The following is a 27,522-nucleotide window of genomic DNA, read 5'->3' on the forward strand; positions in this document are numbered from 1 at the left end:
CAGGCCAGAATACTGGAGTGGGTATCCATTCCCTTCCCCAGGGTATCTTCCCAACCCAGGGATTGAACCGAGGTCTCTCTCATTGCAAGCAGATTCTTTACCAGGTGAGCCACCAGGGAAGCCGTAATTAAGATAGCTAGCATACTGTTGGGGAGAAGGCGATGGCACCCCACTCCAGTGCTCTTGCCTGGAGAATCCCATGGACGGAGGAGCCTGGTGGGCTGCAGCCCATGGGGTTGCAAAGCATCAGACATGACTGAGAGACTTCACTTTCACTTTTTACTTTCATGCATTGGGGAAGGAAATGGCAACCCACTCCAGTGTTTTTGCCTGGAGAATCCCAGGGACAGGGGAGCCTGGTGGGCTGCCATCTTTGGGGTCGCACAGAGTCGGACACGATTGAAATGACTTAGCAGCAGCAGCAGCATACTGTTGAAGAACTGGGCTGTGACTGTTTCGGGGAGAATTTCCAAACTATTCTTTCTTCTTAGATGTCATCTTTTTTACTCCTAGCAATATCCTTGCTGAGCATTTTGACGTCTTAATAATTTTATAACTAGGGATGAATAATAAATATATAATAGGACATGTAATCCATGGAATGCTAAGCACTCTGGATATTGTTGGAGGGTAGGAAGATACACCTGAAGATTTTTTTTTGGGAGAAGGGGTGGAATGAGCTGAGGCACTAATCCAATAGAACTTTCAGGCATTATAGGTAGTGGTTAAGAGCGTGGGTTTTGGATTAAGGCAGATTTGGGTTTGAATCTTATTTGTACCTTGAATTAGCAGTTAGACTACAGGCAAATTATTTGACTACTAAAAAATACTGATCAAGCCTCAGTTTCTAATCTATAAAACAGAAGCAGTAATAGAATATGTCTTAGTTTTTAGGCTTAAACAAGAAAATGTTTGTGAAACCCTTAGATGTGTGATTGGCATATAGTAATTATTTAATAAATAGCTTGTGTATCACACCATTATCATGTTTATTTTAACACTATCTATTTGTCTTGGCTTATAATCTGAAATTAAGGTAGTTGAAAAGTTTTGAATATTAAGGCCTTAAGAAAATATTTAAGGAATATTTGATGTGAATACTGAAGTGAAGGATAGTTGTGAAGTGAAGATAGGGAAGGACAGGGAACCCTGGCATGCTGCTGTCTGTGGGGTTGCAAAGAGTCAGACACGATTTAGTGACCTAATGAACAACAACAAAGGAAATATTAAATGGGATGTAATGTTTCTAACTCCAATACTTTGGCCACCTCATGTGAAGAGTTGACTCATTGGAAAAGACTCTGATGCTGGGAGGGATTGGGGGCAGGAGGAGAAGGGGACGATAGTGGCTGGATGGCATCACCGACTCGGTAGACATGAGTTTGGGTGAACTCAGGGAGTTGGTGATGGACAGGGAGGCCTGGTGTGCTGCAATTCATGGGGTCGCAGAGTTGGACATGACTAACTGAACTGTACTGAATGTTTCTAATGTATAACATTGTAGAGTCAGACTGCCTGGGCTCATTTTCCTTTACTTACAAGTGGGACAATTCTACCTGGACCACAGGGGTGTTACAAAGATGAAATAGAATATATTAGCCTAGCATATAGTAACTGGGATATCCCACCTTCCCTTGAGAGTAAAAGCAAATTCACGCTGTGGGTGAAGTGTCCACTACGCATCTTCAGGTTGTCTCCATTGACACTGTGATGATATTTAGTAGTCACCGGGGTCTTAAGAGCCATCCTAATGTTTGGGGTTGATTTGATGGTATTCTTCTTAGTTGTTTTGGTGATGTAATGAAATTCTATACCATGGGTTTAATTTTACTCGTGTTTTAAAGTGTGCTTTTTAAAATAAGAGGCTTGAATAAATACTTTGTGCTGCTAATTAAGTATTGAGTCCTGCTGCATTTTCAGGGTTCCAGGGTTTTATTGGTGGTTGTGAGAACTTGTCAGGGCTTTCAGTTGTGTTGATATTTGGGCATCATGGAACATATGGAAAAAAGATGACGGAGCTATACATCATATGGTGTTAACTAGTGGTCTGGGTTCAGGTAGGAAAGGCATGAGTTGGCCCTTGTTTTCATGTAATTTGTGAGGGACAGGCAACACTTGGGTACACGAATAAAATAGGATGATTTTACAAGGTAGGGAATCACTGCTGCTGCTAAGTCACTTCAGTCGTGTCCGACTCTGTGTGACCCCATAGACGGCAGCCCACCAGGCTCCCCTGTCCCTGGGGTTCTCCAGGCAAGAACACTGGAGTGGGTTGCCATTTCCTTCTCAAACGCGTGAAAGTGAAAATTGAAAGTGAAGTTGCTCAGTCGTGTCCGATTCTTCGCGACCCCATGGACTGCAGCCTACCAGGCTCCTCCATCCATGGGATTTTCCGGGCAAGAGTACTGGAGTGGGGTGCCAAAATCATCAACATGTCCCAAGATGTTCATTCAGCATTTGGTTTAAATAGTATTGATTAGAGCATGAACTTCCAAAACAATTTTTATGTATTCTTTTTATGGGCACCAATTTTTATGTATCTTAATGTGAGTTCAAAAAATATATTTACTCCAGCACATCAAACCCAGAATTTCATAAATATTACTTAAGATGAAGCCAAGTAAAAAAGTGGATTGATCATAAGTTGATTTAAAAAAACAACAACAACAGTACAGGTAGTATTATAATATGGTATCACTGTCAGGACAGTGTGAAATTGACCGAAGTTTGGGTAAAACTGTTTCAGACTAGCCTTTGAGTCATGGAGAATTAGGAAGTTCAGTTAGAGATGGGGCAGTGTCCAGAATAAGCTTGATGCCTCAGTGTGACTTAAGACACCTCTTTGCCTTCATCAGTGAGGGAATTTTCTTGCTCGAAAAACTTTCGTCAGTTCAGAACCAGATTTTATTCATCAGTTTTCTTTCTCCTGTTCTTCTGCTTTTCCATCCAACTGGTGCTTAATAAATGTTTCTACTACTGACAGCTGTTACTGCTCTTCCTGCTGCTAATGCCATATGGTCGGCATTTTTGAGTGAGGAGTATCTTTCAGAAGGCTTTTATGATATTACTGTGTGAAATGTATTTCTGATTATGCCAGCAGGTTGTCATGCAACTTATTGGGTGGGTAGGATTTGAAGAAGAATGGAGCTGGACTATTTGAATATTGAGTTTTTTCAGGAGTGAAAACAGTAGAGGGGCCATCGATTTTATTCAGAATATCAGAATAGGGTAGAACCATCACTGGATGGTAATGAAGGTAGAGCTGATTTTGATTAGAGCATTATAGTCTGTGTTTTAGTCCCCTTGCTTGCAGACGTGATATTTTATTGATTGATTGACAACATGGGGTAGATTGTGGCATTCACTCTTGAGAGCAGGTCTCACGCCAGAAGCCTCAGAGTGGAGACATTCTTAATAATGCTCTAGTAGTTCGTTAAGTAAACCCCAGGATTTGGCTTTCTAGTGGCCCACTGTGGCCTCATAAAGGGACAGTCATGTAGAAGGGCAGTGCTAAATGGCCAGTTCTTGCTTTTCCCTGTTGGGCCTGGAACTCATCTCAGGGAATGTGTGTTCTGCACTTTCTTCTTGTCCCATAAACGGCTTGATGTGAGGGTCTCCTGAAGACAGTCTCAACCAAACCCCCAAGGCTTATCAGCACTTGCCAGATGGACAGCACCATAGCCCTGCCCTGGTTCTCACCACTCTCCTAGTCCTCAGGGCCGGGTCTCCCAGCCTCTACGAATCATCCTGTTTTCCCCACATTAATTACTTCAGAATTTATTAGAAACCTATTGCAGGCACAGGTGTCTAGTAGGTGATGGCTCCCTCAGAGCTAAAGAGACTGGCTGTTTAAAGAGAAATCACAGAGAGGTGCCAACAAGGATTGTACTAAACAGTTACTGAAAGATACAGATTTGTTGTTCTTTCCTTTCGTGGGCTTCTCTGGTGGCTCAGTTGCTATCTGCCTGCAATGTGGGAGAATCTGTAAGAATCTGCCTGCAGTGCGGGAAACCTGGGCTTGATTCCTGGGTTGGGAAGACCACCTGGAGAATCAGTGGCAACCCACTCTGGTGTTCTGGCCTGGAGAAGTCCATGGACAGAGGAGCCTGGTGGGCTACAGTCCGTGGGGTTGCGAAGAGTCGAACATGACTGAGTGACTTTCACTTTGACTTTTTCATTCCTTCAGCATTCATGTCCCCTTTCCAGAGGAAGTTTTCATGGATGTTCGTTAAATAAACGTTGTGTTTGGGTGGTGGGGTGGAGAAGCTGGAAAGGTTAGTAGATTGAACGAGGGGGACCAGAAAGACTGAGCCCTTTGTATCATGGTAAGATTAATATCTGAGTGAAAATGATGTCTGTGTTTTATTGAGAATGTACTGTGTACCAAGCACTGTGCTTAAGCTCTTTCCATGCAGAGAACTTAAATAGCTGGTCCCTGGCAGGGTCATGTTTCGAAACTGGTATGTCCAACTCGGAACTTTGCTCATAAACACTACCCTGCAAGGCCAGAACCACTGAGGATGAAGTGGAGGAATATCTGAGATTTTTGAGAATTCCTGTTTGCTAAGTCTGCACAAATTTCTCCCATAAACCACAGTTAAAAAAAAAGCCTGACTTCACAGGAATTATTGTATGAACCTGGGCAAGTAGTGAGTGATGAGCCTTGGTGAGAAGTGTGTTCTTTGGTGTTGACTTCACATTCGGGGCGGAAGCAGAATTATGAATCTAAGCACGTTATGGAATTTTAGGGCTATTGTTAAACCTCGTCAAGGAACTTTTGGATGTATTTTTAGTGGCCGTTGGTATCACCCAGGCTTTTGTGCTTCTGTCAGTTCTGGGCAGAGACTTGATGAGAGCGTTAGGTCAGCCTGCCCTTTGTAGCTGGAACTCAGTTCCTATAAAATGTTTTTGAGAACATGTGTTTGTAATATGTTAAGATTAGTCTGGGGAAAAAGAAAATTGAAGCCTGATTTGTTTAAGTGAACAAAAATGTCTACATGCCCAAGTTTGAAGGCACATAGCATGATGGTTCAATTCTTAGTGGATTTTTATGCTTTTTAATATTATTACTTTTATTGCTCTTTGATGTGCTAGATAAAAAGTAAAATTACATGCAGAACATATATACTACCCATAAAGTTTTATTTTTATTAGTTTTTTCCCCCATGTATAAAATTACAGTATTCTGAACTTTTATAGTGTTAATGAGTAACCTCAGTAAATCACTAAGATGGCTGTGTTGAGGGATGCATAAAAAACTTAGGAAACTTAAGGTCATTTGTTTTGAAATTCATCACGTTGTAATTGCTTAAATGAACTTTTGTTCTCTAGACTTCTTAGGTTCCTCTGCCATTGATCTGTGTCAGTGTGTGTGTGTGTGTGTGTGTGTATGTCTTGGTGTCTTTGTTTGTAAGGTTGGGCTATAGTGTGAGCATGAAATCTACCCTACACCATGAATGAATTGCCTTTATATTTTATTTTACTAATAAGTATTTACACATAATACCTTATGATAGAAAATGTTACATAAAAAAAAAATTTCAGAGTAAAGGAGATTTTTAGTTCAGACACACCCTCAGGTGTAATTGTGCAGACAGCACTATGTACGTGGGGTGTAATAGGAACTCCTACTGAGCTTCAGTATTTTGAAACCTGTGGACGTTTCGATCGGCAATCTTTAAAACCGAGTGAAGATTAAACCTTGTTGTGGGGGAGGTTTCCACATTCGTGGTTTTGCATGGAGATGGGAAGAGTGGAGGATTGCCCGTGTCATCAAGCGGAATGTGTTTTTAAACTAGGAGCATGGCGCTGTGCACAAGTCAAAACTGCCAAAGGGACAGATGTTGCCAATTTCAGACGTACAGGGGGAAGGCAAATATTGCTAAGCAACGGTGTACTTGAGAGAGCATTTTTCGGAGCAGAGCCAGGGGAGTTGTGCCTGGGAGCGCTCACTGCTTGCTGCCTATGGCTCGGTCCAAGGGAAGAGATGAAAAGTTCTTTCCTCTCAAGGCCGCCATTGCAGCTGCCAGCGCAAAGGACAGTGACCCAGTGGCACCGATTAGGGCTGGCCAGGGGCTGTATGGAGACAGGAAAGCCTCTTGGCCATGTAGGAAGGCAGTAAGACATGTTCACGGAGGTAAGTGCCCCCGTGCACAGCTGCCCCGCAGTAAGTACCAGTGAGCGCGAGACTGAGGTTCAGGTGGGAAGACCGAGCCCTCCAAGGACAACCGCCTTCTCTCTCCCCTTCTGGGTCCCCTCCTCCTGCTTCCTCCGTTCCCCACTTGGCTTCTTTCCTCCTTCCCTCCTTTTCTTCTCTTCGCCTCTGTTAGGGGCTGACATCAAAGGAGTGAAGGATCCAAATAAACTGTGTGGTTGAACGCTGCTGTGTGCGTGACCTCACAAACAAGGTGTAAATTAAGCCTTCAAGACTCAGGCATCCAGTCCCTCCCCTTGCCCCCTCCCTTGGTGTACACTTGATAGGTAACAGACAGGTGGTGCGCTGTGGCTTTTTTTTTTTTTTCATTTTGGCTGCCCCTGGAGACTTGTTTTACCTCCTGAGATTTGCATGGTTGTTGGTTTGGATTATGGATTTTCCGTTCTCTCTACGTCTCTGTCTAATGACATAATGGGGCAAGAGCGGAGAAAGTATCATGGTCGTGTTTTCCGTCTCTGCTGAATCACAGCATGTTTAAAGCAGTGCATTTGAAAGAAATGAAAAACATTTTAAAATAAGAGGTTACTTACTAGTCAGATATTTTGTCCAACTTTCAAACTCTGATCTTGAACTTCTGGATCACTTGGCAAACCAAACTTGGCAAAAAATTAGATTTTTTTATTTTTGTCTTCCCAGAGTAAAGGTACAGATCGAAGATACTGGCGTCATAAAAGCTTGAATATTTGTCTATACACGTGTACACTTCCCACCCCTCCACTCCCTTTTGACTTTTATCGCTTGGTTTTTCAGCAGACAAACGGAATTTAAGTCAAATATAATAAAAGATTGTGGGCATCCTACCCAAGTTTTAACATGTGTCATATTGATTTCTACTAGTCTAGGAATATTTAGAAGCAATCTAACTTTAGTGCAAGCGGGTGTACTAGATACATTTTAAAAATTCTGTTTATTTATATTTGGCTGTGCTGGGTCCTCGTTGCTCCGTGACTTTTCTCTGGATGCAGTGTGTGGGTTCCTCATTGCAGTGGCTTCTCTGGTGGAGCACAGGCTCTAGGCGCGTGGGCTTCATGTAGCCGGGGGGTCAGTAGTGGTGGTACTCAGGCTTAGTTGCTCCTCGGCATGTGGTACCTTCTCAGATCAGGGAATCAAACTCTTGTCTCCTGCATTGGCAGGCAGATTCTTTACTACTGAGCCACCAGGGGAAGCCCTAGTAGATACATTTTAATGTTCTAGTAGTTTTGTGGGTTTCATTGATTAGCATGCATCACGGACTCGGTGGACATGGGTCTGAGCAAGCTCCAGGAGTTGGTGATGGACAGGGAAGCCTGGCCTGCTGCAGCCCACGGGGTCCCAAAGAGTCGGAGCGACTGAGCTGAACTTGATCAGCATAGTCTGTACAGTCACATAGGCTGTATCTTTCTGGGGTATAAGTTTATCTGATGAAAGGCTGACTAGAGAACATGACGGTGTTTCCACTTTTTCCCCTCAAAAATTAAAATTTGTTTACTTTAAGGTTAAACAGTAGAGAATCTTCTCTCAGTGAGAGAGCTCAGAAATTGGGCAGAAATAATGAGAAAGCAGGCAGAACCCGCAAGTTGTTACCGTGCAAACTCTTTATTGATTGATTTAAATTTAGATTATGCCTTTTGGCTTTTCAAAGTAGGAGCCATGTCATGAAGCCGAGTTGGAGGCGTGTTGACCCTCAGACTTAGGCAGCTTTGTGTTCCTCACAAGTTTTTGTTTTTCAACGTTCTGTTCTAGTTAAGTCCAGAAAAAAACTGGTTTCTTTGTCTTACAAAAAGCTTTTGAGAGAATCTACTAAGAAATCAACTTTTTGACATTGAGATGCTTCTTAAACGTTTCACTGAAAGAGAAGTTTCACTAACCAATAAGTCTTACCTGATCGGGAGCCAGTCTAAAGCTTTTCAGGTTCATTTAATGCTATTTGGTAGACAGCATTATCGTGACAATATTAATAACACTGCTTATTTTTTACAGAGGATTTGGCTGGCTGATGGCTCAGACAATAAAAGAATCTGCCTGCAATGCAGTTCAATCCCTGGGTTGGGGAGATTCCCTGGAGGAGGGCATGACAACCCATTCCAGTATTCTTGAATGGAGAGTTCCATGGACAGAGGAGCCTGGCGGGCTATAGTCTATGGGGTTGCAAAGAGTCGAACACAACTGAGCAACTAACACTTTCACTTTTTTTATACCAATTAAAGAACGGATTGAAAGGACCCGCCCCCAACACACACACTGCCCCAGCCCCCAAGGGCCTGTGGCCCTCCCCCAAACTGGCAGTGTGATTATGATAATATCAGGGAAAAAGTGAAGCAGGTTCCAGGAGCCTTTTCCCCGCTGGGGCTTGGCCCAGGTGTGTGGAATAGTTCCGGGGGCCACAGCTGGATTGGTGCACAACTGAAGCTTAATTTATCTCTGGTGGATTGGCCCTCCCATCTCCTAACGGCAGTTTTCGAGCGGAGTTGCTTTTGTTGTTCCTGTTAGAATGACGGCCTATTTTTCATAGTCTCTCTTCTGTGGCACCTGCATTCTAGAATGTGTAGAAGAAAAAGGAGAACACAGGATGACAGTAAAGGCAGGAATATTGGGAGTTAGGACAGATGTGGTTGAGTGCCTGGAAAATGTTAGTCGCTCAGTTGTGTCTGACTCTGAGACCCCGTGGACTGTGACCTGCCTGACTCCTCTGTCCATGGGATTTTCCAGGCAAGAGTACTGGAATGGATTGCCATTCCCTTCTCCAGGGGATCTTCCCAACCCAGGAATCCAACCTGGGTCTCCCCCATTGCAGGCAGATTCTTTATTGTATGAGCCACTAGGGAAGCCAGCTGGAGTCTTGGGTCAAGGGCTCTGGATTAAAGTCAGTGGTAGTGGTAGTCACACAGTCGTGTCCGACTCTTTGTGACCCCATGGACTGAAGCCTGCTAGGCTCCTCTGTCCATGGGATTCTCCAGGCAAGAATATTGGAGTGGGTTGCCATTTCCTTTTCCAAGTCAAAGTCAAAAGAATACTTTTAAAACTTCATTGCATTTGTGTTAGTGTGAGGGGATGAGAGTCAGAAGGATTGAGAGAAGTTTATTGAGATGGAAACAGATGGGCAGAGTCGCTCACTGCTGTTTGTTTTCAAAATGAGCATAAACCTATTGTCTCCTATGATAACTTTTAGAATTGTGGTCTTAGATATGGTAGAATTGTGGTAGATGTACAAATGGTTAATGCTTTCAAATTCAGCGGGTATTAGAGCACATTTATTTTACAAGCAAAGGAAAATTTCTCCTTGGCACATATTAAATACCTGTTTAAAATAAATTCAAGAATAATTCTTTTATATATATTTATCTAGCCTGTCCCTTGTATTTATTTAAAAACAAACTGGCACTTGCTGAGTGACGGTTATTCAAAACTTTGTTATTAAATCTGTTCCCTTTTGCCAGTTCACTCAGTCACTTTATGAAATGAACGTTCTGGAAGTCTCATACAGTTTGTCTGTACTTACATACCAAGATAGTCCATGAAAAGGAAAAGATTATTAAACCTACCTGAGAGTCAGTGGAATTAGAAGCTTTCCCCGCCCCCCCCCTCTAAAATGTATCTGGTTTTTAATAAATTGTAGAAAAGAAAATGGGCTTCCCTGGTAAAGACAGTGAAGAATCCGCCTACAGTGCCGGAGGCTCAGGTTCTCGATCCTGGGTGGTGAATATCCCCTGGGAAAGGAAATGGCAACCCATCTAGCATTCTTGCCTGGAGAATTACACGGACAGAGAAGCAATAGTCTCTTAAATTTTGGTGCTCTTTAACATGATTAAGTATGGGATTTATAACCATCATAATGTTGTATTAAATAATTGTACTCTCTGGAATGATCTTTGGCCCTTTTTCTAGGCCCTGGTAAGTAACCTGTTTGTTACCACCCAATATTAAAAACTTCCCCTGCTCCACAAAGAAAAAAAAAAAAAGAAAAAAAGAATTTTCTAATTCAGGATTAAGGTATAAAGGGGAAGGCCATCTTTACTTGCCTTCTCTCCTCTGTGTTTATTATAGTACCAGTAATCCCCAAGATAGTTTGAAGCTCAGATTGTTTCCTCGGAGTATATATTGCCTCTGGTATACCGCTTCAGTAATTTTCTCTCCTTCCTCCCACCCCGCCCCCGCCCCACCCCAGTTCTGTTTTTTTGTTTTTAAAAATCATGATGCCAGGAGACAGACAACCAACACCTAGCCCAGGGGGGACTGTTGAGATTATTGCTGGAAAAAGCCCAGGATAAAAATCTTTATGTCCTTTTAGACAAAGAGTGGATTAAATGACTTATCTTATTCTTATGACTTCAGTTTCTTTCAACCTCATCCAGAAACTGATGGAAAGGCTTTTTGTTTTTTTTTCCCTGGTGCCTCTGTAGTCTTCACTACTGCCCAGCGATTAAAAAAAATGTCCAGGCACGCTATGAAACACAGAATTAGACATGGTTCCTGAACATTGTTCGTCACTTAAACTCAGTGGGCACATAAACTCAAAAAGGAGCAGTAACACAGGTTTATGCGTCTATAAATCCTATCATGGTTGACCGAGTAATTTCGTAGCATTGTTTTAGACTCAGCACCATTACTTAATATGATTTGTGAGAGAGTGAGTGTGTACGCGTGTGTCTGTGTGTGTGTGTCTGTCTGTGCGAGAGTGGGGAAGGAGCCGAGCAGGATGGGAATGGAGTGAGCGTGGTCACAAAACACCATCACACTTCAGTTTAACATCCTCCCTGAAAGGGGTGAAGACGGCTCATGCTTTGCAAATTCATGTACCCACCCATAAATGAAAATGAAACTCCTCTTAAAAACAAAAACCAACTCTAAATGTTGTTTTAGTGAGTAGAATAGGTCATAGAGTTGGGACCGTTTGAAAGAACTTGTCCGTTTATTTTCACTGGAATGGAACCAGTGTCTAGACTTGTTCTTTGTGAGGCCTTTTCCCCTTTTTTTAAAGCAGTGCCTTTTAGCCAGTCTTAATCATTCATGGCTGCTGTGTCCACAATGGGCTTCGTGGGGTCTCGTGTGATCTTCCATCAAAGGCGCAGTGTTTTTAAGTCCTAGACCATCGGGGCTTTCTGATTCCTTATTACATGGCGAATGGTAATGGTTCACAGTCAAAAAGTTAGAAAGTTGGCGAGTAACAGGGATTAGACATATTTACTGTCAAACAACGGTAAGTTCTCTACATTTGCTTTGGTTTTAAGCCTGTTTAAACCCACCTTGGGGACACCCCACCCCTCGTAACTTTAACACCAAGAAGCTAGCTGACCTGTGGTCATAAAGAATGTTTACTGAAAACATTTCTGCATATATTGCCGCAACATAAGTAGTGTTTTTAAAATAAAAACTTTCATGTGACTCTGTGGAAGCCTTACAAATATATGAAAATTTATACTTGTGTGATCTCAGGAAATTTAATAGTAATAAAATAAATGAAACTAGAACTTTTATTAGTCCCTTCATATTCATTTGTATGTTTATATAAAGTAAGTGTTATAACATGTATATGGGAAACAGCTATTCACAGTTCCTGTTTTATTTACTTAAACCAGATCTTAACAACTATACCCTAGGTTTCATAACAAAAAGATGCCCTCTTTTAATAGAGATCAAAACAGAATTTCCAGAATATTTTAAGTAGTTCAGTTAATATAAATTATGAGCTTTTATAAATTTTATATACTTTAGAAAAATAAATTCTTTATGACACTAATTAAAGCAAATTGCTTCACAGGTAACAATCAAAGTGCCTGGAAAGAAATAGAAGGCTCTAATTACTCAAGTTGATCTTTTAACTACATATAGTTCAAAATACTCCTTCCTGTAAGGGATTATAAGTTTCAATGATGATATTTAGGATCTTTTTTTTTTTTATTTTTTTCATTTTTTTAGCCTGTTTTTGCTTTAGCTGGCGAAATACAGATAGATAATATAGGAGCTTATAAAGGAGCAGTTTACCTAAAGTGAACTTTATGGACACTTGCAGATATTAGCTGTCATTTAATATAAAGTGAGTTGGGGTACTAGTGCCTCTCCCAAGCTTCCAGCATCCTCTTTCTGCATTTACCCTGAACGGTTTTTTTCTTTAAATAAATATTTATTTATTTATATGGCTGTGCTGAGTTCTAATTGCAGCATGTGGGATCTTTAGTTGTGGCACGTGGGATCTAGTTCCCTGACCAGGGATCAAACCCAGGCCCCCTGCATTGGAAGGGAGAAGTCTCAGCAACTGGGCTACCAGAGGAGTCTCTATCCTAGACTGTTTCTTGATCTCCAGACTCCTTTACCCTACTCAAGCCTGCCCAGTGTAGCCTTCCTCCAACAACAATCATGTTCTGATGTTACTGCAACATCAGAAACTTGGCTGTCTGAGAAACTCCCAAAATTGCAAAGAGTCAGATACGACTGACTGACTGAACTGAACATGTTTGAGAATTCTGTTGAAGATGCCATGAGATGACAAAATCAAATTTATTCATTGGACAAATATAACTTAACGTATCTGTGCTATTCCAGAATTATGCCAAGGCCCTAGGAGATACTGGGATGAATAAATCCAGACCCTACCTGTAGGAAATGGCAACCCACTCTGGTACTCTTGCCTGGGAAATCCCTTGGACAGAGGAGCATGGTGGGCTACAGTCCATGGGGTTACAAAGAGTTAGATGTGACTGAGTATGCATCCACTGCCTGTAGGAAACCAGTTCGGGGGAGACAGAACAGCTTGGGTTACCATTTGGAGTTGAAGGTAGATGCCGAGTCAAGGTGAAGGAACTTCCAGGAATGGGCAACCAGTGTTTGTGACACCCCTGTTTCCACACTGCTTCCCCCTTCCTAGATCTTCCAATGTGAGTAGGATTGCTTGGGCTTTCCACAGTAAATTTTTGTTGGATGAGAGCTGTAGGTGACCTATAGATTCCTCATCATTGAAAATAATCTTGTCCTTCATCAGTCTTTCCTTTTCTCCTTGAAACATTTACTTGGAGAACTATAGCGATATCTGCAGTCAGCGTAACATTAATTGTGGTGCCCTCCACACCTGGCAGACCAGTTTGCCATTACAGAGTAGGCTTCCAGGGAACATGTGAGTAATTCTTTGCTAAATATTGCTGCTTAATCACCTTTTTAAGAAAAATATTACTCTGACCCTTGCTGCTGTTTGAAAATATTTGGGTAGAGATGGAGGGTGTTTCATTTTTTAAAGGAAGAGTTTGACATCAAAATTAGTTTGCATTATACTACTATTCATCTTGATGAAAGTGAAAGAGGAGAGTGAAAAAGTTGGCTTAGAGCTCAGCATTCAGAAAACTAAGATCATGGCATCTGGTCCCATCACTTCATGGGAAATAGATGGGGAACCAGTGGAAACAGTGTCAGACTTTATTTTTTGGGGCTCCAAAATCACTGCAGATGGTGATTGCAGCCATGAAATTAAAAGATGCTTACTCCTTGGAAGGAAAGTTATGACCAACTTAGATGGCATATTGAGAAGCAGAGACATTACTTTGCCAACAAAGGTCCATCTAGTCAAGGCTGTGGTTTTTCCAGTAGTGATGTATGGATGTGAGAGTTGGGCTATGAAGAAAGCTGATCGCCGAAGAATTGATGCTTTTGAAGTGTGGTGTTGGAGAAGACTCTTGAGAGTCCCTTGGACTGCAAGGAGATCCACCCAGTCCATTCTAGGGGAGATCGTTCCTGGGTGTTCGTTGGAAGGAATAATGCTAAAGCTGAAACTCCAGTTCTTTGGCCATCTCATGTGAATAGTTGACTCATTGGAAAAGACTCTAATGCTGGGAGGGATTGAGGGCAGGAGGAGAAGGGGCCGACAGAGGATGAGATGGCTGAATGGCATCACCGACTCGATGGATGTGAGTTTTAGTGAACTCTGGGAGTTGGTGATGGACAGGGAGGCCTGGCGTGCTGCAATTGATGGGGTCGCAAAGAGTTGGACACGACTGAGTGACTGAACTGAACTGAACTGAACTATTCATCTTTAGGAAAACTGTGAAGGGTGTCTTGTTTTCTGTTTTCTAATCCTTTATCCTTCCTTCCATATTAACAGTCCACAGTTTTCCTTTTTTTCCTCTTTGTGCTATTGCTGATGCTCCGTCATGTCAGCTCTTAATGACACCATGGACTGCAGGCTCCTCTGCCCATGGGATTTCCCAGGCAAGAACACTAGAGTGGGTTGCCATTTCCTTCTCCATCTTTGTACTGTAAGTGTTTCCATAAATCTGTCCAGGGACTGAAAAAAATTCTTAGCTAGAATACTGGGTGTGGAAATCGACGTTTAGATAGATCCCCGAAGGGCATGACACTTCTGAAGAAACAATAGTGCTCAGCCTTGTGCTTTTTCCAGCCCGAGCAGGCACACCCCAGTGGTATGAGCAAGTTCTTGGAATTGGCCTAGCTATGTAGGTAATTTACTTTGTATTTACAGAATAAAATGAATTTTATGTCAGAACCTTGCTCAGGCAGGCCTTTTGGTTTCCTCTTCTGATCCATCTCTGGGAAATGCAGATCATGGCATCTTTGTGATAAATGCTTAGGTTTATTTGTGTGGCATCAGCTTTAACGTGCATTGTCTTATTTTGTCCCCACAACAATCCGGTAAGGCTTTGTTTATGTCATGTGTATCTGCCCGGTATGTAATAAGCATGACTGATTAAGAGAGGCCACCCCCATCCCCCAAATACATCTCTTTGAAGGACTTTGCAATAGTCTCATTTGGGAAGCAAGAGTGTAGTAGCCAGCAAATACTGGGCGAGACACCAAGCCCTAGGTTTCCCTAGGAGCACGTCACAGGAAGGCTGGTAGGAGCACGTCACAGGAAGGCTGGAAGTAAATCTAGAAACAGTTCTGTGTGTTGAGTGTTACATGGGGCAACCTTGAGCACCAGGGAGGAAGCTGTGAATAGATTCAGAGATGTGTGTTTGGGAGAATGCAAGTTATTCGGTACATAGAGGAAGGCTAAGAGAGAGTCAGAGACCTTGAGCTGTACTTTTGAGAAAAAATGTTTATTCCTATATTTTTAAAAATCTCAATCTTATTTTTGTATTTTTATTCCTGAATACATGATATATATCTTAATGCAGAATTGAAAATTTAAAAAAAAAACAGACTTCCCCTGTGGTCCAGTGGTTAAGACTCTGTGCTTCCAAGGCAGGGGGCTAAAGTTTGATTCCTGTTTGGGGAACTAAGATTCCATATGCTGCATGGCCAAAAATAAAAATAAATTAATTTTAAGACACTAAAAAGGTATACGATGAAAATCTTCCCATTACGCTAGCCCTCTCGCAAGTTAATTTTCCTTTCTAGAAGTAGTTGATGTTAACGGCTTCTTTATTATGTTATCTATTATTTATTCTGTGTTATTCCCAGTGGTATTTAATGGATCATAAGTAACTTGACATACATGTTCTCTTCTGACATCACCTTTTCATTTATTCAAATCCTGGCATATGCTGCATGTGCGCCTTCCCCTTCCCCCTTAACAATACATCTTAGAGATTACCCAGCTCAGTGCATGAAGAGCACCCTGATTCTTTGTCGTGGTTGCATAGTATTTCTGTGTAGGGGCCTGTAACACAGTTTTCTTAGCCAGCTACCTAGAGATGGGCCTTTAGATTTTTTTGTTGTTAGTACCTTACTATTTGAAAATTAGGCTGAAATGAATAACTTTGTGCACATATCTTTTTGTGCAGTTAGGAGTTAGTGCTCGAGCTCAAGTTGCTGGGTCAGAGTATGGGAAATTACAATTTGGTGACTCTTGCCAAACTGCTGTCTTCAGAGATTGTGCGGTGTTGCCCTCCCACCAGCCCCGGAATTTGAGTGCCTGTTTCCTTACGTCTCTCTCATAGACAGAGTATTGTCAGTTCTTTCGTTTTTTGCTTTGCCAATCTGATATGTGAAAAATAGTTTCTAAGAGTAATCTTAATGTGTGGAAGGAGAAAACAATGAAAAACAGTTTCCATTCTGTCTCTGGTATGTTTACCTCTGTGTAGTTTGTTCATTAAGATGTTGGCTTATTATTCAGAGAAGCTACAGTATTTAGAAAGTCTCTAAAGCTCTCCAAATTGGACATCTATTTTCATATTCTGAGTTCAGAGGCTGAAAACCACAATGGCAAATGTTGATTGGTGGCCTCTGTGCGGCAGGCAGTGTGTGACTGGTGATTCAGAAGGCAGACCTGGCCCCTGCAGTCCTGGAACTGGTGATCTAGAAGAAGCAGGGATGGTGGCATGGGAGGAGCTTTGGCAGGAAAAGTACACACAGCCATGGGCACACTCGCTCTGTTTCAGGAGTGAGGGAATTAAGAAGTGCTTCCCAAAAGGTGGTTTTTAATCTGCAACTCAAGACTGAGTAGGACTCATCTCAACACAGGTGGGAGAGGGAAAGGGGTTCCACAGGGGCAGGAGGAGTGTGGCTTAGCTAGTTAGATGGAGCTAGGTGAACTCCAGTGGTGAAGAATCCGCCTGCCAATGCAGCAGACACAGGAGACGTGGGTTCTATCCCTGGGTTGGGAAGATCGCCTGCAGGAGGAAGTGGAGATTCTCCAGTCTTCTTCCCTGGAGGATCCCATGGGCAGAGGAGCCTGGCGGGGTACAAATCCACAGGGAAGGAAAGAGTCGGACACGACTGAGCACACACGCGCGTGCATGAGCAGCGTGGTAGATGCCGTAGATTGAACCACAGGCTGAGAGGGTGGCTGAGCTGGCCAAAGAGCTCATCCGAGTTTTCCGTAAGCTCTTAGGGAAAACCCGAATGAACTTTTTGGTCAACCCACTGTGTCTGAAGAAAAATAGTGTGAGCTTTTGTTTAATCTTCTAAAACATATGCTGACAGAGAACCATTGGGGTTTCTTTAAAAGCTGTCCTGCCAGTGAAGACCGTCTTGATAATGTTGGCCCTGTGTGTTGATTTCGCATATCAGTGCCTCCTGAGAGTTTTTAAAGTTTCACATTTAACCTTCATACCAACCCTGCAAAGTGGTTAGGATTGGTAATATTATCCCTTCATTGCCACGAGGAGATATTCCCAGAGAAGTTGAACCTTAGCCAGCATCGCAAGACCCGATCCTCAGCGGAGCCAGAACTAGGATCCAAGATCTCTTGGCCGCCTTCATCAGCATGCTGCCTCTGTGCTCCCTGCAGTTCTGGTTAGTGATAACTAAGCCTTTTTTGAGAACAGCATTGTTTAAAAAAGTGCTGCTCTGTTGAAACTTGAGAGACTTAAAACACAATATTGCCAGAGCCCTGTGGTCTCAGCGGTGAGGTATATTTCTTCCATCCGCCTCTTCTTAGCTTATTAAAACAAACTGTGTCATGCTTAGGGGACATTTACTGACATCTTTTATTTTGGTATCAGTGCATTTCCTTAGGATTACACAATGTCATTCCAGGAGGAGTGAGAAATCAGACCGAGGCCAGCATCACTGCTTTTGCTAGTCTAAAGTACCTAAAGTAGGAACAGGCAGTTAACGCTGATTACCCACTTCTTTGCATAAGCCCAAGGGAAACAGTACTCTTTGAAAAATGGTTTTGGTTTTGCATACAACAATTGGGATCAGATCCCCCTCTCCTTAAATACTGATATGTTTGTGTCTGGCCTGAAGTTGAGGTTTTGGGGACAGTATTGTAGCAATATTAGGAAGGCGGGCTTAGTCGCTTGAGCCTGTGTGGCCCTGGACATGTAAGTTAGTTTCTTTAGAATTTAGTGTTCATTTTTAAAAGTGGGGTAATACCACAAGATTGATGTAAGAATTAAGAGGTGATTAAACAGCAGCAACAAGAAAAATTGATGCTAACTGCATGAATGCAGAGGCTCTAGTCTGGGGGTTCTTTCCTGTCTAATTGTCCTTCTGTGGCAGGAACACTGACTTTAGCACTTACCCCCCAAATCACACGGCAGTCTCCCACCCTCAATATCTAGGTTCCTAGAGGAGACCAGCTTTAGCTACTCTCTACATCTGTGTGTGTTTGTGTGTGTGTTAAATTGCTTCAGTCGGGTCTGACTCTTCGTGAGGGAATACAGAATTCCCTCAGATTTTTATTTCATTTTTCAGCATCTGTAATAAGGGACGTATCTACAGTTGATGAGTACATTTTGTGTTTTAACGTTTTCCCCTGCCAAGCTAATGATGGTACATCTTGTAATAGATGGTATCAAATGGAGGAAATAATATTGGGTTGGCCAAAAAGTTTGTTTGGTTTTTTTTTTTTTCCATATTTCTATAACATGTTATGCAATAATATAATATGAGTTTAATGCAGTAACAAGTACAATGTGTATTCAGCAAGTAGCTACTGTTTTTTAAGTTGAGTAGGATTTTGGTTCCTGTGTTAAGGCCGCACTCCCTGGGAAAGTGAGGGCTCCATCGGGAGGTCTGTCTATATACAGGACCCCTGAATGTGTGAGGGCTTTCCAAGTGGTGCTAGTGATAAATAACCCACCTGCTGGAGTGGGGAGACTTAAGAACCCAGGTTCTACCCCTGAGTCAGGAAGATCCCATGGAGGAGAGCATGGCAACCCACTCCAGTATTCTTGTCTGGAGAATCCCGTGGACAGAGGAGCCTGGCGGGCTACAGTCCATAGAGTCACAAAGAGTCAGACCCGACTGAAGCAACTTAACACACGCAAACACACACAGATGTACAGAGTAGCTAAGCTGGTCTCCTCTAGGAACCTAGATATTGAGGGTGGGAGACTGCCGTGTGATTTGGGGTGTAAATGCTAAAGTCAGTGTTCTTGCCACAGAAGGTACTAGTAGACAGGAAAGAACCCCCAGACTAGAGCTTCTGCATTCATGCAGTTAGCATCCATTTTTGCTGTTGCTGCTTTTTAATCACCTCTTGTTCTTTGAGGAAATCTTACCTAAAGATGTCCAGCCTGAACTTGGCCTTGCCTTCAGAGAGGTTGCTTGTTTACTCTTTGGCCCCAGTGTTAAAGGGAGAGCCTGGCTTCTCTGAGCAGGGGTGGCAGGACTCAGCTGGATACGCTGTGGGCAAAGGGGATTTAAAGGAAGGGGATTAAGCTATAACGCTTTGTTGAAGCACCCCTCCCTTTTTGGAAATTCTCCTTCCAGTGGCAGACTTGGAGGTGCCAAATTGTGCTTTTTAACAACAAGGCAGCCTGTCTGTATGGATCTTTCTTTGCAAGCGCAGCTGAAATACCTACTGTAATCTAGTTTAAGAGACTTTAATTTGGGTCAGGGAAGAGTGATGATACCATCTCAGGTAGATGGAGCATATTAAAAAAATGGGCTCACACTATACAGACAATCTTGTAACCAACCCTCTTTAAATAAAGCTTTAAAGCGCGCCTTGGTATACACAACAGTATGTAGAGATGAAAGGGCATTAACTCTCAACTCTCTCACACTCTTGAATGGCTCAGTGTAGATGTGGGGAAGGGGGGAGAGAAAAATATAAAGCGAGTGCGGTAGAATGCCAGCATTTGGAGAATCCACGTGAAGGGTTTGTGGGAATTTCCTCTACTGTCTTTGTTATTTTCTCTATGAGTGTGAAATTTTTTCTAAAGAAAAAGTTGAAAATATCTTGAGCATCTTTCCATGCCAGCACATGCATTTACATCATTTTATATATGTTGATGTCCATTTTATTTATAACATACTGCTATATGGGAGCCCTGTGAAAATCATTAGTTAGACTCCTGTTCTTGGGCATTTGATCATTTCCAGTTATTTGCCATTATAAACAGTGCTGCTTGGAGGTATTTAAATATGATATATCCTCATGTGTTTGGAATAGAATTCTGGCACCCTTTTAATATAACCCCACTTTCATAATGGACCTGATATGAGAATTAACCAACCAATTCATGCTTGAATCTTAGGCTTTAGTTAGAATTTTAAGCAGGTTAAATGGTGACTGTTTAGCACTGTTTATCTTACTCTGATACCAATAAACAATAATCTACAGAAAAAATTTCTTCAATTCTGGCTCATCTCACGTAATACAATTTTTAGGGAAAATAAATCTTTTAGTGACATCAAACATCTTGGCTAAGGGTTGATGGCTTGAGTAATATTACAAAGATCAGAAAGTCTTTTAGTCTTCAGACATGGTCGCTTCCTGACCCCATTCTGTTCGAAGCAGTGGGCAATGGTTTTCTGCCCTCATTCCAACTGTGCTTCACTATTTCATTGATTGCTGGATTTTTTAATTAATATTTTAAAAATTGAAATATAGTTGATTTACAGTGTTGTGTTAATTTCTGCTGTACAGCAAAGTGACTCAGTTATATATATATATACACGCACATGTTTTCTTTTTAAAATTCTTTTCCCTTATGGTTCATCATAGGATATTGAATATAGTTCTCTCTGCTATATAGTAGGACCTTGTTGCTTATCCATTCTGTATATAATAGTTTGCACCTGCTAACTCCAACCTCCCACCCCATCCTTCCACCAGCTGCCTCCCCCCTGATTGCCAGATATTTTATTTATTTTCCTTTCTTATTTTGGGATGTGCTCAGTCTCTGTTGCTGCGAGTGGATTTTTGCTAGTTTCTCTGGCCCCTGTGAGCAGGGGCGCCTCTCTAGTTGAAATGCCCAGGATTCTCTTGTTGCAGAGCGTGGGCTCTAGGGCAAGTGGGCTCAGTAGCTGTGGTACATGGACTCAGTTGCCCCACAGCATGTGGGATATTCCCAGAGCAGGGATCAAGCCCGTGTCCCCTGCATTTTCAGGCAGATTCTTAACCACTGGACTGCCAGCAAAGTCCTGCCAGATATTTTAATTGAATTCTCATTCCAGCGACAGAAAGGACTATTTAACCAGAGTCAGTAGTCCTCTGCTTTGTTCTGTTGATTTCACTTCAATTCCTAATTGTTATTGTTCCTAATGACACATGTGAAAAATTAAAACCATAGGATATAATTGCATGTTACCCTCAGGTCACAACAGCATTCATTTGTTTCTGACGTTTGTGCTGTAATATTTGGTCCAGTTTTTAGACATTCCTTAATAGTCTTGAAAAATGAAAACTTGACAAGCAGGTCCTCTTGTTAACATGCACAGTGCCTAAGGGCAGGTCCAATTGGGCCAGCAGAGAAAGGCGATAGGCTTGACTCTTTGACTGTCTCTCTTAACTTTCAGACCCCTACCTCAAAAACAGCAAATTGTAAACGTTTCAATAAAACTGTCTCTGTGAAATTTACATGTTTTAAAACCAGACCCAGGCAGGTCAAATTGCGTTTGAAATTTGACATGTCCACTAGATTCAATTCCAGGGCAGTGTGAATGCTGTACGCACTTTTCCTTTTCCTTAAGGAGACAGAAATGAGGAAGATGGTGGGTTAGTAAACCCCAGATCAGGAATTATCAACCAGTGCCGTATTAAATTACACTTGAATGAGAAACGAGAGCCCTGAAAAGAACCATTTTCCATCTACACTCTGGCTGTGAGGCAAACCTTGGACCAACTGACTGGGAAGAGCAGCACTTTCTGCACCACAGGGGCAGTAAAAAGTGTGTGTATTGTTGGGTGGGGGTGCAGGGGGTTGTATAGGAGGATTTGCCCAGGGCACTTGGCTCATCGGTTGACACAGAAAGTTGCTATTCCGTTTGAAAACCATGAAGTCAGGGAATTTGTTCCATATCTCTAGTTAAGGAAAAAGTATTTTTTTTTCTTTTTAAAAGATTTTACTTTTCCATTGTCTTGCACTTTATAAACACTGCGTTCGTGATACTAGCAACAGCAGCTGTCATTTGTTTACCTGGGAATAAGCAAGAGGGTCTTTCCTCTAAGAAGCTAGGTAATCTCTCTTCTTAGGGTCTATCTCTGGGGCAATATTGTGTGTGTGTGTGTGTGTGTGTGTGTGTGTGTGTGTGTGTGTACAGTTGAAAATACTGACTTCAAGTAGAGCTAGAGACATTCAACTTTAAGACTTATTTTTGGCAGGTTAGACTCTCACCCTAAAATCTATGCTTGGTTGGAGTCTGACTTCCTTACCGTGGGCTCAGTAAGACGTTCAGGATGATCGCATCTTTGTGTTCATGTAACTTGCTTCACTGGACAGATGTTGTTGCAAAGCAGGAAGATTACAGGTTTTCCCTTTCTGCCTCCACTCTTGTTATATCTATTATTCCCCTAGATTCACTAATGTACTCATTTTCTTTAATATATACATGTTCCATCAGAAGCTCTTGACCTGCGGGTCACAATTCATCTGTCATTGTCTCCAGCAGAACCCTTTCTTTCACAATTAGCTGAGGTTTATCTCTCTGGTTTTATTTCATCTAGAATGTGAAGTTTCTCATACTTAGCTATTAGTAGTAATAAAAGGGGGTCCTGGGGGTGATTCTCCTTAAGAAGTGTTGCTATAAGTACTAATAGCATTCACTAATACCAGCACTCTAATGGTTTTTTGTTTGTGTGCTAATCTTTGTTTTGTTTGCTAACCTTTTTCTTGCTTTTCCCTTACAGCAGACCTACTCCAATGAAGTCCATTGTGTTGAAGAGATTCTGAAGGTGAGTTGATCGATAATTATTTCTCGCTTGAAGACACACTTAAGTAGGCAGACGTATATTCATTTTCTTTGACTTGAGTGAACAGTTGATATTCTGAACTCCTTTAAACAGTTTGCCTCCTCCCTATCATACCTCCCAAAGCAAATTAACCAGAATAATAACAAAGGAAGTCTTAGGAAACCATCAGAATCTCTGACAGATTTTAATTGAAATGAACTCTGCAAACTCCATGACATTGGACCAGAGTTTTATGACCTCTCTCTCAGTCTTTTCTGATAAAAGACTCAGGAGAGGCACTCACCAACACCCCCCCACCGCTACCCCCACCCCCCAGAGAGGAGACTCCCTGTGTTGCTGCACTGGGAGGCACCCCGGATTAAGGAGTGCTTGATTTTCACCTCTTGGTGTTTTATAGGAGACACCTCATGGGTGTGGGCCCATCTTCAATGCAACCATGAATTTTTTAAAGGGATAAAAAGAAAAACAGAAAGTATATGGACATCTTTAGACCGCCCTTGGAAGGGTTATTTTCTTTGCTCTTGTTGATGGGGACCATGCCAGGAACATTTGTGCCGCCTCCACAAATACATCATTGAAGCCATTATCCATTTGTTCAGTTTTCCTTGCACACGAATGACAAATTCCTTCTAGAATTCAGCTCCAGGAAAAAAAAAAAAATTCTCCTCATGAACCAGCATGCATTCTTTTTATCAGAGAATTATATAAACTGTTATGTTTCCCATTTTGGCTTTAATTTCCAGGACATTTAGAGCTAAATTTAATGCTCAAATACAGTAGCTGTAATAACTGAGAGCTCTGTTTATTTCTCATTCCTCCTCTCCGGGCTTTTAATTTTCTTCCATGTAACTTTTAGTGAGACTCTCACTTTATCTTTTACTGATTTTTGGTTGGTTTCTTTTTTAAATAGAAGAAAAGTGACACTTGTACCTATTCATTTTTATCTCCACAGTACACTTTTTTTCCTCAAAATATATGTTTACCCAGTTATTTTTGGCTTGATTTTTCATTGTAAAGTATTAAGTGAGTTGGTGCTGAAACCAGTAATTAAGTATATTGGTTACCTTGTCACTTGTACAGTTTTTGACAAACGTGGTATCTAGCGAAATGTTTGGGAGACAGTTCCATTAGTTTTGTTTTACCATCTTTGGTCCCCTACTTTAATAGTTAGAATTTTCTAAGAAATACCTCTAAGGAAACATACTTTGTACTGTCTGAAAATGAGAATTTTTTGCCAATCAGCAGATAAGTACTAATAAGTACTCTTGACTGGGCTTTTGTTTTATCCTTTCCCTCTGGTATTTTTGAAATCCTTTGGTAAGATGAGTCATAAAAGTAATAAATGTCATAGTTGTAAAATATGACCTTAGCAATTTCTCTGAAATTGTGTGTGATTTGTTCCACGGTTGTTCCAAAGTAAATGCAACAATACTGATGATTCGTCTCCTGCACGTGTCAGATGCTTCTCTTGTGTTTTGATGCGCTATATGACTTGTCGAGTCCTTTATGTAAGGTGATGCTATTAGACCATCAGGCAAGCACTTTTAATTTAATAAACTCGTCCATCCTCCTTTGCCTCTCTGCCAACATCACATTAATGGGTTCCTGCTTACCTGGAAATCCTTGAAAGTAGATGGTTAATGCAAGCCATGGCTGAGTGTGTTCATTTGGAGATCATAATAGAGAAAGCAAATCACAGGATCTGCTGGTTGAAGAGGGGCATGGATGGGCTGGTCTCTTCTCCTATGTTGTGGCCTCCGTTAAGTCACTCGTGAACTCCTCCTGGACTTGAGTTTCCTCATGAGAAAAGTGGAGGCCCCAGGCTGGCAGATAGTAGATGACTCCAGGGCCAAATGCAGCCCTCCCTCTTTGTTGTCCATCCAGATAACTTCCCCCTGCCTTGTGGTTCCTGTTCTTATCTCCTACCAGTAATTTACGAAGACTGCCAGGAATCCTAACAAAGATCTTCCTGACGGGTGATAGAGACTAGTCCCCAATATTGTTGGGCTCTCTGGTGGAAATACTAAGAGTGGAAGCCTTTTACTGAAGGGGCAGTGGTGGCCTATGACTCAAGCAGACTGGCAGGGTGAGAAAATAGCAGACAGACTCTATCAGAAACCAGGGATTGGTTATCAACAAGGGTCCAGACGGGGATGGTGCACTCAGTGGGCATGTGAAACAGCTCAGGTTTTCCACTTCCAGTGCCACAGCCTGGAGAGCCCTTTGGGGAAGTTTCTGCAATGTTTTTTCACATTACCTCAGTGCAGCCTTCCAGGGACACTGGTCCAGTGAGTGGTAGCACCATGATTTGTTCACTCATTCGTTTATTCAGCAAGTATCCGTGAAGACACACATTCTTTTCTCAGCACTGGAATAAATGCTATAGGAATAGGAGTCCTTTCCTCTCTTGAAGATCATGGTGGGGGAAGATAAATATGTAAGTGTCAGCTGTTGGTAAGTGCTGTGAGTCTTATAGCAGGCAAGCGAATGGACGAGAAAGCAGAGGAAAGAGGGCAGAAGCCTTGAGGTGGGAGCAGGTTGGCAAATTAGAGGAGCGGTGAGTCTGGAGCAAAATGAACAGGGTGGAGGGTGGGGGGAGATAGCAGCAAGGGCACCTGGAAGGTCAGGAGTGAAGCAGGTGCTCAGTGATTTACCCCCATTCATGTGATAAGCAATTGCTGAAGTAGGGGGTTAATTCGGGCCGGTGATTCTGGGCAGCCTCCTCTCCTTATGGCCCCAATCCTCCCAAGGCCTAACTTTTCGTAAGCTCAGCGTTTAGGGAACTATATAAATTCTTTTCACACTCCCAGCAAACCATTTAGAGCCTGAAAGAGTTTATGCACTTTTCCAACTGCCTAATTTAATAGTTGGGAGCAGCCTTAGGCACTGAGAAGACAATGGATGTTTCTTGGGAATCACTGGTGACTAAAAGTCACAGACACTGTTGGCGTTCTAAAGAAATTCTTGGAAGACCGAAGGGTGATACTTTCAGAGGCCTCAGTTATTACATGTTCTTACATTGTAACCATTGTTATGGTCCCACACCTTAGAGTATAGTCGGATAAATAAAACAGCAGGAAACTCTTTGATGCAGTATTGAAATTCTTTAAAATCTAGGCTTTTAATTAAAAGATTAAAAGGCTTTTAATTGCTTTCTCTGATCATATATTCCAGCACTTTATTTTTGTTTCTTTGGTTTATGGTTTTCTTGTTTGTCTCTGGCCACATAGCTCATGGGATCTTAGTTTCCCAACCAGGGATCAAACCTGTGCCCCCTACTGTGAAAGCAGAGTCTTCTTTTTCTTTTTATGGTACTTTTTTTATTTTAACTTTTTTATTTAGTGTTGGGGTATAGTCAGTTATCAATGTTGTGATAGTTTTAGTTGGACAGCAAAGGGACACAACCATACATATACATGGATCCATTCTCCCTTAAACTCCCCATTCATCCAGACTGCCACATGACATTGAGCAGAGTTTCATGAGAGCATGGAGTCTGAACCACCAGGAAAGTCCGTCCGTCCAGCACTTTATACTTTGGAAAAAGAAAATAAATGATCTTCACCTGCCTCTTCCTGCGAACTGAGTCTTGGAGCATGCAAACCCCTCAGGCTAACCTGAGCAGCAGAGTCAAGAGTTAAGATCCATTCTGGGACTCTGACTGCAGAAGCTGTTACACTTTCCGTTCTATTTTCATATAGATTGCCTCTTTTGTACTGAACAATGGTTAGTCAAGTGAGTAAGGGCATGATATCACCTTTAACAAAAATTACTCAAGCCAGCATCGGTTACTTTGCTTGTCACTCTGCCAGCTCCTTTATGTCTGTTCTGGGCCTCTGCAGCCTGAGGGCGGCTGCAGGAACTGGTGGGGAGGATATGAGTGGAGGTGGGCAATGGGGGTGTATTTGCCTCCAGCTCCATCTCCAAGTGTCACAAGGATCGGATGGCATTTCTGGGGGAGATGGAGGGGTTGGTCCGCACTGGGGTAAAATCACAGTGCCTTGTACAGTGAGGCAACACAGTGTCATCTGGGGGCCCCAGCCTACTAGTGGAGGGTTGCCTGCCGGGCCTTCAGCCAGTTTCCCCAGCAGTCTGACCCGTGCAGGGGTGGAATTCTTTCTCTTAGACTCAGACTCGAACACAGAGGGGCTGTTCTCTGCACTCGCAGCTCTCAGCTTCCTGGGGGACCTGCCCCTGCCATTGTAGACCTCGTTTTTCTCAGCGGGAAGGGTCTGGTGATAATCTCCGTGGCCATTTGAACTCTTGGGCAAAGTGTGTGCATCCATGTGTGCTGTGTGTGCATATTTGCAATTAGACACCTTTCATCTGACACTTTGTTTCTCACTTTTAAAAAATTATTTTTAATTGGAGGATAATTGCTTTACAGTGTTGTGCTGGTTTCTCTCGTGCAACAGCGTGAATCAGCCACCGGCGTACATATGTCCCCTCCCTCCTTAACCTGCCTCCCACCCACCCCATCCCATGCCTCTAGGTTGTCACAGACCCACTGGTGTTTTAATAAGGGAATGAGCTTAGAAAAACAGGACTCATGTCAAGAGAAACATATTAATTTGTAAAAGAAATCTTGCTTCCATGTAAAAAGTGAATAGAAATGAAACTTCTGTTAATGGAAAGGGCCAGTGGCTTTTTAAGGCCTTGTCTGCAAAAGTTCTTATGTCCTAATAATGTGTACCAGGGAAGGGTCAAATCCATTAAAACTCTCCCAAGTGGAACAAGTGACCTGAATTACTTGTTTGCTTAAGTCAAACAGGAAAGTTCTTCTTCCTTTGAACTT

General features: G+C 42.3%; 1 protein-coding gene across 4 annotated transcripts in view; it reads left to right on the top strand.

The window, feature by feature from the left end:
- The window catches only part of AFF1 (ALF transcription elongation factor 1), a 142,016-nt gene that overhangs the window by 60,401 nt on the left and 54,093 nt on the right, over positions 1–27,522 (top strand). For 2 of the 4 annotated variants that reach the window (XM_052641631.1, XM_052641633.1), the window contains exon 4: positions 22,665–22,709. In XM_052641631.1, coding sequence (XP_052497591.1) covers positions 22,665–22,709 — 45 coding nt within the window. The remainder of the gene's footprint in view (positions 1–22,664; positions 22,710–27,522) is intronic. The other 2 variants (XM_052641632.1, XM_052641634.1) reach the window with 1 other exon arrangement.

The sequence above is a fragment of the Budorcas taxicolor genome, chromosome 6 (assembly GCF_023091745.1).
Source record: "Budorcas taxicolor isolate Tak-1 chromosome 6, Takin1.1, whole genome shotgun sequence".
Taxonomy (NCBI): domain Eukaryota; kingdom Metazoa; phylum Chordata; class Mammalia; order Artiodactyla; family Bovidae; genus Budorcas; species Budorcas taxicolor.